This window comes from Lissotriton helveticus, chromosome 8 (genome assembly GCF_964261635.1).
Source record: "Lissotriton helveticus chromosome 8, aLisHel1.1, whole genome shotgun sequence".
Taxonomy (NCBI): Eukaryota; Metazoa; Chordata; class Amphibia; order Caudata; family Salamandridae; genus Lissotriton; species Lissotriton helveticus.
The window spans coordinates 903,394,313-903,412,648 of NC_136069.1; the positions used below are offsets into that span (position 1 = coordinate 903,394,313).

Here is an 18,336-nt window from a genome sequence, read left to right on the forward strand (position 1 = left end):
GCGTTGCGTGGAAAGAGCAGCAGTGCCTTCTGCGGTATCTTCAGATAATGGTGCCAGCAGTGGTGTCAGTGATGGCGTTGGGATGCGGTTTCTCTCTGTGGCAACTGGAAAGCATGGTCCCAGAGGCGGAACCCAGAGGAAGATGAAGTCGTTGCTGTTCCTGAGACTTCTTGAACAGGGAGCAATCTCTACTTCGAGCACTTGAAGACACTCAGGAGAAAAAGTTACAGACAGTTCAGTCCAGTCCTTTCACTGCCCAAGACAGAAGCAGCTACTGCAGGCCAATATAGCAAAGTGGTAGTCTCTTCTCAAAGCTTCCCCAGCTCTTCTTCTTGTCAGGTTCCTTGATCCAAGCGAGTTCTAAAGTTCTGAGGGTTGGACTCAATATTTATACCACCTTTTCCTTTGTTCTCGCTTGGCAAAAGTCTTGCAGCTTAATCCAAACCAGTTCTGTTCTGTTCTCTCTGGTCCAGCTTCCTGGCAGGAGGTGGAGACAGCATTGTGCACAGGAGACAGGGCCTATGCAGGTGCAAGGAAGACTGCTCCCAGTACTCTAAATGCAACCCAAGTCTATTCAGCCTAGCTCTGAGTCATCCAGGAAAGGTAGGACACACCTCAACCCCCCACTCACCCCCAGTGACTGTCTATAGTGAATGCACATCCCCAGCTCCTGTCACTCCAAAGCCAGACAGTAAATAACCAACCCAGCAGAGGAACACAGGATGGCTATGCAAGAAAATGCCTTCTTTCTAAAAGTGATACAAAAGGGGATGATGGACGAAGCGTTTGAGCAAATCAAACACTCACCCCCAGTCAACTGATCTGGGTTTAATCCATCACAATTCTTTAGCCCGCTCAGCCACCCCATTTCAGACATGGCTATATGCAAATCAGTATGACCTGTGACTCATGGGAACAGTCCAGCCCGAACTGCCAAGCCATGTCTTCCATGGACCGGAAACAAGCATCCTGGGACCGATTTCGGATTCATAATCCTCATCAGCCATCTTGAATCCAGTGGCCAAGTGAGCAAGGGACTCACGTCTGAGCATACCCTGCCACACTTAGGGCGAACAAAGCGATACAAAAGGGGATGATGGACGGAGCGTTTGAGCAAATCAAACACTCACCCCCAGTCAACTGATCTGGGTTTAATCCATCACCATTCTTTAGCCCACTCAGCCACCCCATTTCAGACATGGCTATATGCAAATCAGTCTGACCCTGTGCCTCATGGGAACAGTCCAGCCCGAATTGCCAAGCCATGATGAGTGTTTGATTGATTCAGATGCTCCGTCCATCACCACCCCCTTTTGTACTTCTTTCTAAAAGTGGCATTTTCAAACACACGTTTTAAAAAACATCTGTCATTAAATTCTGATTTCAGAGAATCTAAACTCCAGCTTTTCATCGTGTCCCAATGGGAAGTTATACTTGTAAGATGTTACAAAGTATCTCTTGTGCTATCCTATGGGACAGATAGCCTTTCAATAGTGAAAAATGAAATGCACAGTACCTTTCACATACACTGCACCCTGCCCATGGGGGTACCTTTGGCTTACCATAGGGGTGACTCACAAGTAAGAAAAGGGAAGGTTGGGTGCACTTGCCAGGTTGATATGGCAGTTTAAATCTGCGTTGATACACTGCAGTGGCAGGTATGAGATACATTTACAGGGCTACTCATGTGGGTGGTACAACCAGTGCTGCGGGTCCATTAGTAGCATCTGATTTACAGGCCCTGAGTGCACACAGTGCACTGTATTAGGGACTTACCAGTAAATCAAATAAGCCAATCATGGAAATACTAATCTATAAACATAATTTACATAGGGAGCACTTGCACTTTGACAATGATCAGCAGTGGCAAAGGGCCCAACGCACCTAGACCAGCAAAAACAAAATCCAGCACACAGCACAAATCGCAGGGGGCAGAGTCAAAAAGATTGGGGAAACCACACCAAGGATGCCAGGTCTAACAAACTTAAATATGGTAACACTGATAGTGGTTACTTAAATTGTGGTTATAACTCAGGCAGGGTGGATACAAATTGGCCAATCCATGGTCCTAAATTTGAGGTCTCTTCTCAAAGAGGGGGAGCTGAGTATTACCATGAAGATCCATGAAGTACTTTGGGTACAAACCCCTGTATACTAACATCTCTTCACCTGCTGATAAGCCTTTAAAAAACGTAAGATTTGTTTTTAAAGACTCGGATAACAAAAGATACCAAAGAAGCTTCTCAGAAAAGACACAAAATAGGTTTTATTAGTTCTAAAATGTTTCTCCCCAATAGCTGCCCAAAGTCATCAGCAAGGTGATAATGTGTGTGGTACTCTTAAGTCGTCTCATGTGTGTGCTTGGATAACCTCCAAGAGTAGGGTAGATTGTATTATAATTGCATTTCACTACCCTGGCAAGACAGGTCTCAAGCTACTCTGGAATAGTTGTAAATGGAAAAGTGAGGGCCTGTCTTGTGGCATACATGAGTAATTTATTCATAAGGACCAGAGTTGTAGAGTTGTGCTCTTATCGTGTTTTGACACTGTGCCTAAGCTAGGATGCTTCTGCAGGACATTCTAGGGTGGGGCAGCGATCACTGACCTACAAACACAACTCAAGGCCATGGAGGCACACACCTTTGTTGCATGTTGCTGATTCGGGCTGGCTAAAGCAAAGTAGCAGCCGGTTGGATGGAACGGAAGCAGGTTGTGCATCAGGCACGAGCTGCCTCTTTGTACTTCTGTTCGGCAAATACCAGTATTCAACATTGGAAACGAGAAAGGTCAGTGCTTGGGTGAGGCAAAATGAGAATATCCCGGTACAGAGTCAGTGTCGGCCCAGTAAAGGCAGTGTCAACACGGAATACCCAAGCACGTAGCAAATCCCATACCAATACATACAGAAAACCTTGCTGTTTCCACAAGTTACTACTATTTAACGATAAATGTGCAGGAATGCCACGCATAGAAATGGGTACGTATTAATATGTAGTATTCCTGCGTAATTACAGAGAATCTTGAAATAAGGTGCTTCAGTGCACGTGATTTCCTTTTTCGTTTTCTAAGGTAATGCAGCTTTCTAATGACACATAAGGTAAATAACAAAAACTGAAAGATTTACACCTTAACGTGTAAATATTCCAGTTGGGTGGACCAGTAAAAATGGCGTGGAAGAAAGGTGAAGGCATAACTGCGCATTACTTTCTGCAGGGGAGACTAGTGACCTCCCCTCAGTTCTCCCTTGTTTCTGCTCCATGGCTATCTTTGAATAAAGGAAGAGAAGTGCTTTTAGGGACAAACTCCAGAACACCGAAGCATTTCCTCAAGATGTGGTTTTACTGCATCCTGTCACAGTGGAAGCTGAGAAAGTGCAGGCGCTGTCTGCAAACTGCGGCGCGTGCCCCGGCTGTGCTAGATTTCTGCTTTGCAATCGCAGCAATAATAAGTCATTAAGAAAGACCTCGGCTAACATTGCAGTGCAGATTTCTCAACTTCCCGCAAGTTTTCGAGACTTCCAGCAAATTAAGAAACTTTTGGAAATTAATTGAAAATGTTGCATCTCTGCTTGATTCTAACAGCCTGATTCATCAAGCCGAATTGCGCTCACAAAGGGCAGATTCTGAGAATCTGGCCCTTTGCGAGCGCAATTTTTGCATTTGGGATTCATCATCCCAAATGCAAAAATCGGTAATTGCTAATTCGCTAAATTGCGAGGAATTACATTTAAGGAATCTCTATTTGAGATTCCTTAAATGCAATTCATCAACCATTTTTAAATTGCTAATTCGCAATTTCGGGCCGCTATTTACCGAGAGGTCAGACCTCTCGGTAAATAGCAAAAACTTAGAAAAATGCTTTTAAAAGCATTTTTCTAAGTTGCATGTTGCACACACACATGTCCTTTGGACATGTGTGTGCGCAACACGTTTCAATTTGCATTTAAGGGGTGCTACAGGGTGTCCTTTGGACACCCCTGGCATCCTTTAAATCGCTATCTTATTTGCGAGTAGCAAATTGCTAATCGCAAATAAGGAAGTTATTCCTTATTTGCGATTAGCAATTTGCTACTCGCAAATAAGGAATGTGTAGGAATCGCTATTTATTTAGCAATTCCTACATGAATACCGTTTTGCGAGTCCTTAATAGCGATTCGCTATGAATCGCTATTAGGGGCTCGCAAAACGGCCCGGTGATGAATCAGGCTGTAAGTCTCAGAAAGAAAGAAGGAATAACTGGGGCCGGGGAGGACCCTGCATTGCCCAGTCACACGTACCCTCCACGCGCCAAGGAGGAACCCATTTACCGCCAACTCCCATGTCCTGAGGAGAGTGTTAGTGGATTTCATCTGAGCAGCGAGTTCAGAGATAAAACCAGATAACGTGCGAGGGTTTCCAGCCCAGCGCGTGACAGACTGACAGTGAGTGGCTCCTCGCCGGCAGGTGGCCGTGTGAATTGTGATTAAACCATGTGTCACGGGTGGTGCCTTGTGATATACCAGCTCTGTGTTATATAATGTAAGTTAAGATAACTTATGTTTCCAGCCTTTTTGTCATGTGTAGGGTGACCAGATCTTGATAACCAAAAACCGGGACATTTTGCAAAAATAGAAGAGGGACTACAATTTTACATCAATGGAGCGGCACAGAATGGCAACTCTTATCAACATAGGAACACAGAAGAAGCACTAACAAAATAAATAGAATGTAATTTCTAAAAGCAACATCACACCTTTTAATTAAATGGCTTACCTATAACAGCTGTAAACTACCACAACGTTAGAACACCCAATAAGTGCCTCTCCGTGGTTTCAGTGGTCCCCCTCTAAAAAATGGGACATGAGACAAAATTGTCGAAATCTGCCGGGACAGCTGGTGAAAACCCAGGACTGTCCGGGCAAATCCAGGACGCCTTGTCACCCTAGTCATATGCCTGTGACATGTTAATGGCTTCGTAGTAATAGTCTAGGTACTATGGAAAGCGCATACTATAGGGAAGCGCGCCATTAGGACATCGCCCCCCAGGAACCCGGCCACACCCTCGTGACTCCTCATTGAGGGATTGGGCGTGACTAAGGCAAGAATTACGTCTAGGGCAATGGCGTGACGTCACTTCCGGCTGGGGCAGGCAACGAGGTGGGGTAGAAGAGGGTAGGGGCCTATTTAGGGCAACTTGCCCAGGTCCTCGTCCTCTCTTCATTACGGTGCCGGCCCCGTGTGCAGGGGACTTCGTGAATCTCCCACCCACCCATCCCTAGAGGTAGAGCTTGGGAAGGTGTTGGGAGTTGAAGGGAGAGTGGGGGTAAGGAGGCCAGCTAAAGTGACTTACATTGTTAAGGGGAGTCCTCCTGAATGCTCCCTAGGCCAGCCCTGAGGGGGAGAGATGGTAAGCTCACCCCAGGGAGAATGGAGACACCGGCTGGGGGCAAGGGTGCCAGCTTACAATCTAGCGGTACAAAAGGGGGTGGTGATGGACGGAGCATCTGAACCAATCAAACACTCACACCCAGTCAACAGATCTGGGTTTAATCCATCACCGTTCTTTAGCCCACTCTGCCACCCCAGTTCCGACATGGCCATATGCAAATCAGTCTGACCCTGTGCCTCTTGGGAACAGGCCAGCCCGAACTGCCAAGCCATGCCTTCCCTGAACCGGAAACAAGCTTCCTAGGACCGCTTTCTGGCATTTCAGCCATCTTCAGCCAGGCTTGCTTGAATCCAGTAGCAAAGTGAGCAAGGGACTCACGTCTGAGCATACCCTGCCAACTTATGGAGAACAAAGCGGTACAAAAGGGGGTGGTGATGGATGGAGCATCTGAACCAATCAAACACTCACACCTAGTCAACAGATCTGGGTTTAATCCATCACCTTTCTTTAGCCCACTCTGCCACCCCTGTTCAGACATGGCCATATGCAAATCAGTCTGACCCTGTGCCTCATGGGAACAGTCCAGCCCGAACTGCCAAGCCATGCCTTCCCTGGACCGGAAACAAGCTTCCTAGGACCGGTGTCTGGCACAGGGTCAGACTGATTTGCATATGGCCATGTCTGAACTGGGGTGGCAGAGTGGGCTAAAGAACGGTGATGGATTAAACCCAGATCTGTTGACTGGGTGTGAGTGTTTGATTGGTTCAGATGCTCCATCCATCACCACCCCCTTTTGTACAGCTTACAATCTAGGGCATGGGACAGCAGCCCCTGGTTATTCCCTATGAGCCCCGATGGGCAGCCTGGTAGTGGAGGGGTGGGCCCCTAGGGTGGCGGACAAGGTCCAGATGTCAGGGGCTCACCTCTCAAGGAAGCAGGTGGGTTGTGCCTTGCGTGGTTCTCAGTTGGTTGGGGGACGCGAGCCAGAAGGCCCCTTACTGCTGGAGCCATTGACAACATTCTTTATGTATATAAATTGAGTTCTGTCAGACTTGGTGATGAATTATGAATTTATGATCAACTTAAATGTAAATATCGTTTAGAGATCGAATTTGATAAATCCATATCGTATGGAATTGTATTAATTTATATTGTTATGTTTGTGTGATGGTTTGTAGTAAACATGGCCTCTTTTACCCGGTTTGTAATAAACATGGCCTCTTTTACCCACAGCTCTGGTCGTCAAGTATTGATTTGTGGGTTTGGATGGGGGGCGGGGCCGGGAGCAACCTGGGGGGTATGGGTTCTATTGCTGTATTCCTGTTTCACTGATGTCAGTTTCAACATAACAAGATTATTAGAATCCCCAATGAGGTCAGCAACAGAAGTTGCTCTCTACTCCGGATTTACTGTTACCCTCACTAGAGGTTACTGCTCGGGGGAGTTTATGGGAGCATCACCCATTCACTCATTATAAAGGCCATAGCAGTCTGTCCTGTTTGTTCCGTGAAGAGTGGCCTTCTCAAAGCAGTATTAAATGGGGAATTTTAATTGTTGCACTCTGATTAATATGATGTGCTCCATCCTGTCTGGAATATTTATGGGATGCGTATCAATGGGTGAGGGTGCCACACGCTTGGTTGTTAACTTTGATCTATAAGAGGGAATGAGTAGCTGTCTGTTGCCTGAGCTGTATTGTATTGTGCTGTGCTGTTTGGGCTGCATACTATACCAACTGAATATATTTATTGTTAAGTTACATATGGGAAAGGTCTGCTATCGTTTAAATATTAAGGGGCAGATCTATCAAAGTCACAGAACGCAGCAAGACAACTTGCTTCGCTGATTGACAAGAGAGCAGGAATGCGCCATTTGTACTAAGATATTCAGCCACTTTCCATAGAGGCATTTTCCTCTTTCGAGGTGTGCTGCAGTCTGCAGAATGAGATTTCTCCTGGTTACGCCTCTGTCGGGAAAGAATACAATTTTGACGCATTCCCATGTTTACAAGTCTTTGTACATCTGGGAATGCACAAAAATGTATGGGTGGATTCATGGGATTGCCCAAGCTCCACCCATGGAACGCCTTCCCGAAGCATTATGAGAAATGTCTGGGAATGGTCCTTTCTAACTAAGTATCAGCTAGGCTCAATCCACAGCCTCCTCTAATTTCAAACAGGCCAGTAAGACCCAAAAAGTATATTAGTTTGCCCCTGTGATAATTCCTCTTTGCAAAAGTTAGAGCACTTTACTTTTTTTGTTGCTATTATGAGCCTTTCTGACACAGACACTTACTACCTATTCATATAGCTTACGGGTTTTGGCAATGCAGACCGGCATTTTAATTTCTCCGAATGATGTATGAGCTGGCTGCTTGCCATTCTGCTGGTGGATTTTTAAGAAGTGCTTGGCGCAACTTAATGAATTTTAAGACTCCTTTTTATCTGATTAATATAACCCGTTTTCTGATGGTTAGAATATGTTGTGACTGTGCATCGCTATATATAGATTTTTGTTGACTTTATGACATGTCTTTTTACTGTTCTTCTATGATTACTGTTCAATAATTCAATAAAGAGATATGATGATGGCCTTACCAAGACAGATTAGCACACAGCAGTGATTTGCGCTACCTTGCATTGTTCTGGATTTACTAAAAACGAAGGAACAAACAAGGTAAGTTTGTATGGCTTAGTAAATCGCACTTAAGCCCTTGCATGCAACAATGGCTAGGCCAGGGGTCTTTAAATAATGCCCCAGGTTCACAGGATGGCAATGCAAATGCCACGGACATAGGCACGGATTTATTGTGGTGGCACAACAGCACAGATGCAGGCTAGTCTAAGATGTTTGGAAATGAAAAACTCTAATTTGAGTAATTCCTCATTTTACTTGTCACTCACATGTACTGATGCTCAGTACTATGCCCAATACTTATTCCTCTATAAAGTGCATAATCCTATCCATCCTCTAATCAATTAAGTATCTAAATAGGTGTTTTTACAATTTTTATTTACATTTTTTCACACACTACCATTACCGATCGTACAAGGTGGCAAGAATACAAAGTAAGATCAATAAAAGTAGATATGTTCTGATTCAAACCTTGGTAGTGTAGAGTGAGCACCCTCACCCAGATCAAGAAGTCCCTTCTGCTTTTTCAATGCTGCAAAAAATCAACTTCAGCCCAAATCATCCCATGAGTGATTAACATTAAAAAGATACTTCGCCCGCCATAAACAAACAAGCCAAATACACATCTCAAAAATAAGATAGCTCGCATATGCTTGGACCACATTTAAACCAATATATTCTGAAAAGGTTTAACTCATTACTCTGGAAGCATTGCCCCCCACTTGTACTACATTCCCCATCATGCCACGAACACAGACACTAAGAAAGATCCCTTCCCTTGAGCCAGCAGCGGGACTTCAAACAAGGAATGCTCCAGGGGCGGCCTTAAGCATGTGTAAACTGTGCACCTGCACAGGGCCGCCAAACCCCAGGGGCTGCCACGCCAATATATATTATTAATATAATAATCCTCTGAGGATGGATACATATTTGCGTGGCGGCCCCTGGCAGAGATTTGGCAGCCTCTGTTCCACTTCCAAACACCCTGACCCCCCCCTCTTCGGGGCCCTGCCCGGACCCCCTCTTCCAGGGCCCCCTACCTACGCTCCCTGCCCAGGGCCACCATGTGCCTAGAGCCGCCCCTGAATGCTCCTATTTTATTCTAGAATACAACCACTCAAGAACCACTGGCCCAGCCTGCACCATATTTCCCATCACGTCATGAAAGCAGGCGCATAGAACACCCCCCCCCCCCTTAGCTAGCAATGGGGCATGCCTAGGAAGATGCAGCACATCGTTAGCTGTTGTCCGTACCAGAAGAAGCATCCATCAGCCGCCCTCGACTAACAACCATTGAGCACGTCGTTCCTCTAACCCCAGGCGAATGACACTCCCTGTTAGCGCTCAACTAAAAGGTAAAACAAGTGTTCCCCACAGTTGACATATCAATCAATCAATCAGTATTTGTTAAGCGCAACTACTCACCCGTGAGGGTCTCAAGGTGCTGGGGGGGGACTGCAGGTTTGACTGGGTCATGTGAGCGACATATGATATTCAGTCTGTTGTGGAAGCATTGTGTGTAAATGACCAATGTTTCTTGCAATCCCGAATAGGCTGATCACCCCTCAACATTCAGTGGGTTTAAACTATGAAAAGGTACGCACGTTCCTTACACTTGGTGCTGCCACAAAAAAGCAGCATGATCTAGAGGCACGCGGCTAACCAAGAATCGTATTTTTGCGCGCCTTGGCGTGATGACATGGAGACCATCACAACCAGTACACAAGTCTTGGCGCTATGTAGTGTTTTTCAAGATATCAACCTCCTATGGTCTCTCCCTAACCTCCTTATAGGGTTGCCAGTCTAAACTCTAAGTAGTGTTCCCCAGCAGAACCATCTTCACCAGACCCCAGTCCTGAGGAGAACCCCTAGTAAATAAGTTTTGAAACGCACTGACCCCCCCCACCCCACCCCCCAAGAAAAAAATGAAATTTTAAAGGACAGACCAACTATATCGAATTTACAAGTGCTCACACATACTATTGACTATTGGTAGTGGGAAAGATACCTCAACCTCTGAAGAACTACATGAAACAATACTCCCACTTGAAATCCAAACCGATGGACTGGTGGACACTAACCTTTAACATACAAAAAACATTTGTTTGTATCTGCTGCGAAATATTATTCTGCTGGCATTTCTTGCCCTTAAACTCCTTCCACAATGGTGATGGGTTATTGTCACTGTAGATATCCTTTGCACAAATGTGTTCTGTATTGTTGAAATCAAATGAATGCTAATTTGATATGATGGAATGTCCCTAGTTGTTCATGAGGCGCTCCAGCATTGTGATCGTAAACTATGTTCTTTTGGATCACAAAGTAAGAAAAAATCATTGTGATGACTGATCTATCCTGTACATTCAGACTCATACGGTCTGCAAATATAGACTGACTTTGATTTATAGCAGAGGCGGTTTTAGTATATGTTTAAATCAGTGACGTAACAATAGCCCCACAGCCCCTGTGGTACGGTGGGCCCGAGCTCCTAGGGGGACAGACCGCCCCTGGCCTGAGAGCTCCTGATTGGGTCCGGATGGTGGGGGGCCCCTCTTTTTACTTTGCAGGGGGGACCCCCTCAAGTTTTGTTACACCACTGGTTTAAATATGGGATAACCAGTGTACACCTTTGGTAAGTCTTAATCAGTCTGAATAGAACTGTCACGAACTCTGAGCACTGACACTTTATAAAGCCAACGATAAAAGGACGACCATGTATCAATGTGTCTTGGCAATTCTCCCTACTTATTGGCAATCATGTAAAGGGAGTCAAGCGCAGTCTATCTGGGCAGGTCTCTGATCCCCCTCATTCTTTCTCTCCACCTGCAACCTAACCCACCCAGGATCCATAAAATGGAGAGGACAACATCCTGCTACAGCCAGCATAGGAAACTAGACTGAGAACAAAAACTAGAAATTACTGATATAAAAAATGGAATTGGAGCACGAATCAGAGCTGCCAGCATACCACAAAGTAAAAATGTCTCTCTCAGACTTCCTGATCCTTCACGCCAACAAGCACTACAGGCCAGAGCCGCACCTCAGTGGTCCTCATGCGTGACATAGAAACACTTCCTACATAGGCTCAACGGACAGACAACTCTCTTCCAACCACACAGACCCCATGCAGGGTAGCGTGCTATCCGTGTGGATAAGTGCTTCAGCGACAAAGATAGGGACATGAAGTGCTATACAAATGACACTATACCCAGGGCTCGAGTCGGGGTACCACGCGGGTGGACGGCGTCCCCCCACTTATTTTACCGGGGGGACACCATCCCCCCTGTCAAACAGCTGGACTTCGCTCTTTGGCCTCTCTGGGAGGAGGAGCTCGGCACCTTTTGTGACGTCACTTCCTGTTGTGACGTCACTTCTGTTGACCGCGCCCCCCACTTATTTTTTTACGACTTGTGCCCTGACTATACCATTTAATCATGTGTCCTCCACGGCCACAGAATCCCAGAGACCCTGGTTTTAGAGAAGCTCCACTGCCAGAGTCACTGACTCAACCAGTGAGGGCTCTCTCCTAGCTTCACAACTGAATGTGGTAAGTATCAAATGGAGGGAGGATTGCCAGTGTGGTGTTTGCGGAGACATGAAAATCTTGCCACAGAGAACCCCCTAACCCCCCTCCCGCCTGCAGGATTTCGTAAGCTTCAGTGCCGGCTTTTTTAGCTGGTGCCCCCACCCCCCTCTTACCTCCTCCTCAGATTCCCTCACTATCACTCAGCAAAAGGGCCCCTCATCTCTCCATAGCCCTTCCCTCTAATACATTTCATTTGCTTTAAAGTGCTGGTAAAGTCTGGCTTTACTAATCAACTCAACCATCCACTTTAAATACAGATCTGATCTTTGCAGCCGGCATATTAACCCTCTGTGCTACTTTATGGCAAGTCGAAACTGCCACTAAACAAAACTCCAAATCCCTATTTTTAGCAGGAACATTAATCACAAGAGTCATCTTGACTTTTTTATTGCTGCCGGAAATCTGGACGCATAAGGAACTCTGCATCAACTGATTTTAATTCTCCAGGTCAACGCACTGCTCTATGGCCGACCCTGGCTACCTTTGTGCCAACTACACTGTACTCTGCTGGGGAGAAGGCCCTTTGCTGCCAGCGTATAGCCCGTTTAAAATCATAAACACATTTTTTAAATCGCAAACACCTCTCTTCACTTTTTACACCATCATCTAAAAATGCTTTCCTTTGTGCCAAATCGAGTCTATTTTCCTATCTCTCTTTGCCAGCAGACATTTGAGCGAGAGTACATAGTAGCATGCAATGTACCATTTTTGAAGCTGTGTTGAAGTTACAGTATTGCAGTTTTTCTTTCTGCTTTATGTAAAAGCATCCCCACGCTCATGCAAACACAGTTCCATCTGTACTTTGTGACGTACAATGACCAACATAAAAACACTGCATTATCGCATCAACCTGAACAGAAAAAATGCGGCCACATGCATCATTGTTGCTGTTTGCGATTCCTAAATTGCGAAAATTAAGGAATCGCAATTTAGAAATCGCAAACGGCAATGCATGAAAAAATCGCAACTTTTTATGCGATTCCTTATTTTTCCTTAATTGCGACTCACAATTTGCGAATCGCAATTAAGGAAAACCTTCCCATTGATTCCTATGGGCCAAAAGGCCCATAGGAATGAATGGGAAGGCATTCACATTTTGCGATTTTCAATTTGCGAATTCGCAAAATGTGAATGCAATTTCAAGGGTGCAAGGGGGGGTCCAAAGAACTCCTCCCTGCACCCCTGAAATTTAACTTTAAATGCAATTTACATACACACATGCCCCAAGGACATGTGTGTGTGTAAATTAAAACTTTCAAATATGTAACTTGTGCATGTTTGAAAGTTTTCGGTAAATTAGCATGAAGTTCAACTTCATGCTAATTTACCCCTTCCAATTTGCGAGTTCGCAATTTAAAAATTATCATGCATTGCATTTAAGAAATCTCAAATTGCGATTTCTTAAATGCAAACGCTATTTTAGAAATCGCAACATGGTTGCGATTCCTAAAATTGCGAAAAGCATGATGCATCCAAAATTTGAGAATTGCATTCGCAAACGGCCGAAAATTGCGATTCGCACCGTTTGCGAATGCAATTCTCAATCATGCATGTGGGCAATTGTCTCCTAAGGTCTACTCGCTAACATGTAGTCTTATCCGGCAAAAGATATATAGCAAAAGCGTAGGACGCGTGGGGGCCAATGCAGACTAATTCTCAGCAAAAGTGCCCAGTGGGTTAATGCACTGACTGCTGAAATGTGTGCCTTACCTGCAAGTCGCACATCTCCAAACACGGCACCCCACCAGGCTCGGGCATACATCCCGCGCAGACCATACCTTTAGTACAATTGAGCTGTGTACCAGCATCACCTATTATTGTAGCGCTTGGATAGCCCAAGCGTTGAGCGCTTTATAAAACACGAGATTATTATAAGAATGGCAGTCAAAATCCACCTACCTTCAGAGAGCTGTGCTCACAATCAAAGCCCAGCAGCAAATGCAGTGAAGACAGCATGCAGAGATGCGCAACAGCCCAGAGGCTACGCATTGTGTTCGGTGATATCCTCACTAGAGTAGCCCGACACAGTGATGCATATCAAAATAAAAATAGCAGCAACAACAAAAAAAAAAGACAAAAATAACACCGCAAGAAACCCCCACTAGGAAACACGCTGGAAATGGAATCCGGGGAGCAAGCACTGGTCAGTCCGGTCACTTGAATGCAGCAGTCTAACTGGGGTTTCGAATAGTTTTGCAACCCTTGTTTGCGTCTCCCTGCGTTTGTTTACATATTCCGTCTGTTGGAGCCAGGTGCGGACTGGAGCTCGGAGGTATCTTTCAGGTGAAACCAGCGAGCCGCCGTAATAACGAAACTTTTGCCCAAAATCTTTAAGGATAAAAACCGCTTTGAAGGAAGTTCCAAGGTTGCAGCTGTTTGAAGGATGCTCGGCGGCAGCCCCCGATGTCCTGGGCTCGTGAGGGCTGAGACCCAATTCGGAGCCCGTCCGTGCTCGGCCTCCAGGGGAGCTAGGAGAAGCACGTGAATTAAATCTGACACAGACTTTGGTAGAACACAGTCCCATGTTGGCTCTCATCCCATTCTGACAGGCTGCACTCCCAGCCACCAATCGCGCGGTCGCTTTACACGACTTCTCCCGCCAACCGCTGCCCCCAAACAGATTACCTGAAACTCGAAACCCCGGCCACCAAACTCCACACGCGCCTCGAAGGCGACTCACACCTCTAACCAGTTTATACTTCATAAAATGTAGCGGAGGACAGCTGATGCGCTCTGAAGTCAGGCACTTTATTACACATGGTTGATATAACGGAATTCAGAGTGACAGAAAATACAAGTATATATACACCAATAATTGATTTTAAGGTTGGAGCATCACAAAAACGTTATTCGACATTCCTAAAAGCGTGCAGCCATAAGCAAGTTTTCCGCACAGTTGTCACCTGGCCTCGTGTCCCGAAGATGACTCCCAGCCAGTCCTGTATTTTCAACCAAATCACTAGGCATGCTGGTACTTGCAGGCCAAGCCGTATAATGAGAAAGTGAAAACTACGAGTCCCAACACGCCTTGTGCAGTGGGCTGGAACATTCTGACTAAGTCATCCTTGTGACATGGGGTCAGCTGCCAGCTACGCATGTAAATTGCAAAACATTGTGCGCATTCATAACACCACAAACGTGTATTCTCTATGAGTAACAACACATTTCGGCTCCATAATCTAGACTTTGGTTATTAGGTGTGCAGTGTGCGCACTTGATTATGATTCTACACGTTTTTAATATATATATATAAAATAATGTCCACTCTGTAGACACAATCCGCACGCTTCCTCCGATGACGCAAGAGGCCGCGAACCCCTCATTTGTTTCCAATCTTCGACCTCCAAGCCTTGGCTCTTTCGAAACCGTTTGTCCCGTTCTGAAAATCAGCAATGGTTTGCCGGATTTCCTCTTGAGTGTTCATCACGAACGGACCTGGGGAATAAACAGAAAAAACACGTCAAAGCAGTGACGTAGATAGTGTGCTATAGGCCCTAGTGCAAGGAAGCAAATGTGCCCTATAGCAGTTTGTTTGAATTGTGAAATACATCAATAAACATCACTAATCAGGGTTCAGTGGGCCCCGGTGCCCCTGCACCTGCTGCACCAATGGAAGGCCCGCCCCTGCGTCAAAGACCATCTCTCCACTTTCAAGGAAAAAGAGCAGCAGAGCAGACACTCGGTGCTGAGAGGCGGCCTTCCTTCCGCGCCTGGGCCCTGCGCCTGTTTACAAACGCTATAAAAAGCCGTAGCAATAAAGCCGGTTACACATTGCCAGAAACAATAAAAGAAATGGCCCATACCAAGTGGAATGCGATTTTATAGATTCTTCTAGACAAGAGAGAAATTCCGCAATGACCTCAAACACGGGGTAGCCGGGTAGGATGCCCTGCCGGGTTATGCAGTCTGCACTTTAACTGTCCAGTGTAAAACCAAAAAACAAGGCCTATGAGCAGTGAAGCAAAGCAGCTGGGTTGCCCCTACCTGCGCCCCACCGTGACAGGCACGGGAACGATGGGGGCATTACATTATTTTCTCTTCTATACAGTGGGAGAGAAGAAATACAAGGCACCGTCCTCGGCGTGTTTTTAGCTAAAGTACTTTGCGAAGCAGCAGTCTATACCGTACTATGTTGTAGTATTTGCACAGCGCTTCGAGGCCCTCAAGTGTTTAGGCGCCCTCCATCAAGGAGGAGGCTACTGCCTGTTGTGCATGGCTGGCAGTGTGTGGGATTTGAGTGATCTACGTGGGAAGGTTGGATATTGTGCGTGAGGCTCGGAAGAGAGACTGACTCACATTTGCGGATACTGATCTTATGGACTGCTGCATAATGAGCTGCATGAAAACTGACCTGTGTGTCGTAAGGGCAGATTTACAAGCCGCTTGCGTCACATTTTTTCCATGTTAAAAATGACGCAAAAGTGGCGCAAGAGCCTTGTAAATAAGCCCCAGAGTATTTACCACTCTCATAAATTCAAATTGGTCGAAGAAGGTTCTTATATTTGCTGAGAATGAGATCTAGAGCTTGACTGCTTGTTCAGAGAAAGAAGAGCTACCAATGCATATTTTTCTGAATAGCGGGATTATCAGCATTGGAGGGAGTCTGAAACCGAGCATCCTTGTTTGGGAATATCTCCTCAGTTTTAGTTAGAGGAAGGCCCAATGACGTGGATGGTCTGCTATACAACGCAGAGAGTCTTAAATGAGCTGCGTTTAGCTGTAAATAGTGGTAAACAGCAGGGCGTGAGACATGTGGGATGCCCTTGTCTACGTGTACATGGAATTGTCTGGCTACTAATTCTAGCTAGGCGTCATAGGATCGGGGCAATGGTGTTCTGAACACTGTAATGGAAAACTGGATGAGGGAAGATGCGGCATAGAGATTGCCTGATGTAAAAGTCACTTTTAATCACTAGATTTTACTCCCAATGCAAGCAACAAGTTGGAGCCCATCTCACTTCCTGGTCTCTCGTTTCTCTCAAGCTCGCTGGTGGGTGTTCGAGTGCACAAGGAAGTGAGATGGTACTTTGTCCACTTTCTACCGGTGATAATCTGCTTTATCTGCTTTGAACATAAGGTGTTTAATGCCTTCAAGCAGTTGACCGCTGTACCAACCAGTGAGCCGCTGCTTCAAGGAAACAGTCTATAGAAACAGCCCAGGGAACAGTAGCCTAGGTCTGAGGGTCTTTCACATTTTAGGAGGATCTGGGCGTCAACTGCATAGTTGTAACAGGTAAGCATCAATGACTTGATGGCGTCCAGTACATGGATTAGGTGTGCAATGTAGAGGAGAGTAGTAATGATGGAACCAAGAGACGTGTTGGTATAAGAATTGAAAGGAGCTGAAGATAAAGGCAGAAGGGAGGCAATGTTGGAGAGGTAAGAAGAGAGGCAGGAGAAAATCCAGTTCAAGATGGTACCATGGATACCACCAAGGTCACTCAGCCTCTTAAGTAGGGTAGGGCCATGCACTAGGTTAAAGGTAGAAGCATAGCAACTCTGCTTGTGTCAATGGTGACCTTCAGATCAACCAAGATTGTGATCAAGGCAGACAATGTCTTCAAAGAAAGAAGAGCTATGTGTGATATTTCAATGAATCTGCGCAGAGTCAGTCTGGTGGAGATTAGGTGAAAGGTGGAAGGATCTGCGGAGTCACAGCTTTTTTTCTCTTAGGAATGAGCTTGACATAGGTGGTTTGTTGATGACTCTAACAAAGAATACACTGTAAGTCGAAACAAGAGTATTTCGAAGAGGCAAAAACATTATTCAAAAAAATGTATTTAAACAGGCCACCTACATGTCCTAGTTAATCTATCCATTGGGAGAGAAAGGTTTTGCCCCCAGGAAGAACTACTGATACAACATCGAAAGAAAGAAACTGAATCAAATGTGTGATCACATTTAGCCAGCAAGACAAACTGAATATTTCGAGAACAAAATCCTGAAAGTGTTTGACACCTTTAGTCCAGCAAGCTGCACTGTCAAGTCAGACTTAGTGGAGACTAGGGTTCCCCAAATGACCTTACGCCGATTCCAACCAGTTACACTTGATGTGGTCATACAGGAAATAAATAGATGCAAATCAGGATCTCCTGATGATCCTTGTCCTCCATAGCTATGGAGCTTGATGGCAGAATCCGTTGCGCCTACTCTCCAACACATATGGAATACGTCCATTGCTACCGGAGTGTTCCTGGAGAGTTGGAAGCATGCCACCTTACTCCCTTTGAAAAAAAAGCAGAACGGGGCTCCAGAAGACTTAAGTAATCTCCGCCCCATCTCATTACTGGCGGCTCCGGGGAAAATGCTAGAAAAATTAATCCAGCGGCAATTAAACAAATTTACGGAAGAGAGTAATGCCCTCCATGAAACTCAATCGGGTTTTAGAGCCGGTTTTAGCACCGAGACCGCCATGATCGAGGTTGCCGAGTCAGTTAGGTGGTCGCTGGATTCAGGAGCATCGGCAATGCTGGTGCTCCTGGATCTATCGGCCGCCTTTGACACAGTGGACCATGGCAGGCTACTACAACGTCTGGCTGAGATCGGCCTCCAGGCCCAGGCACTTGGATGGCTCCACTCATATTTGTCCGACAGATCTCAGAAGGTGGCCTTAAGCGCCTTTTCCTCGAAATCCAAGAGACTGAACTGTGGGGTCCCACAGGGATCAGCTCTTAGCCGGTTGCTTTTTAATATTTATTTGGCCCGCTGTTTACGCTCATTCCAATTGGGGAGTCACCGCAATTTCCTAT

General features: G+C 45.8%; 2 protein-coding genes across 4 annotated transcripts in view; both read right to left on the bottom strand.

Moving 5' to 3' along the window:
• VEGFD (vascular endothelial growth factor D) overlaps window positions 1-14,070 on the bottom strand; it is a 478,050-nt gene extending 463,980 nt beyond the window's left edge. Inside the window, exon 1 of the mRNA XM_078656086.1 lies at window positions 13,487-14,070. Within this exon, the coding sequence (XP_078512212.1) occupies window positions 13,487-13,576 (90 nt within the window). The 5' untranslated portion in view covers window positions 13,577-14,070. The remainder of the gene's footprint in view (window positions 1-13,486) is intronic.
• A 244-nt stretch (window positions 14,071-14,314) lies between these two features.
• Window positions 14,315-18,336, bottom strand: part of PIR (pirin) — a 492,836-nt gene continuing 488,814 nt past the window's right edge. For 2 of the 3 annotated variants that reach the window (XM_078657706.1, XM_078657705.1), the window contains exon 10: window positions 14,315-15,022. In XM_078657706.1, coding sequence (XP_078513832.1) covers window positions 14,907-15,022 — 116 coding nt within the window. In that variant the 3' untranslated portion in view covers window positions 14,315-14,906. The remainder of the gene's footprint in view (window positions 15,023-18,336) is intronic. The other variant, XM_078657704.1, reaches the window with a different exon arrangement.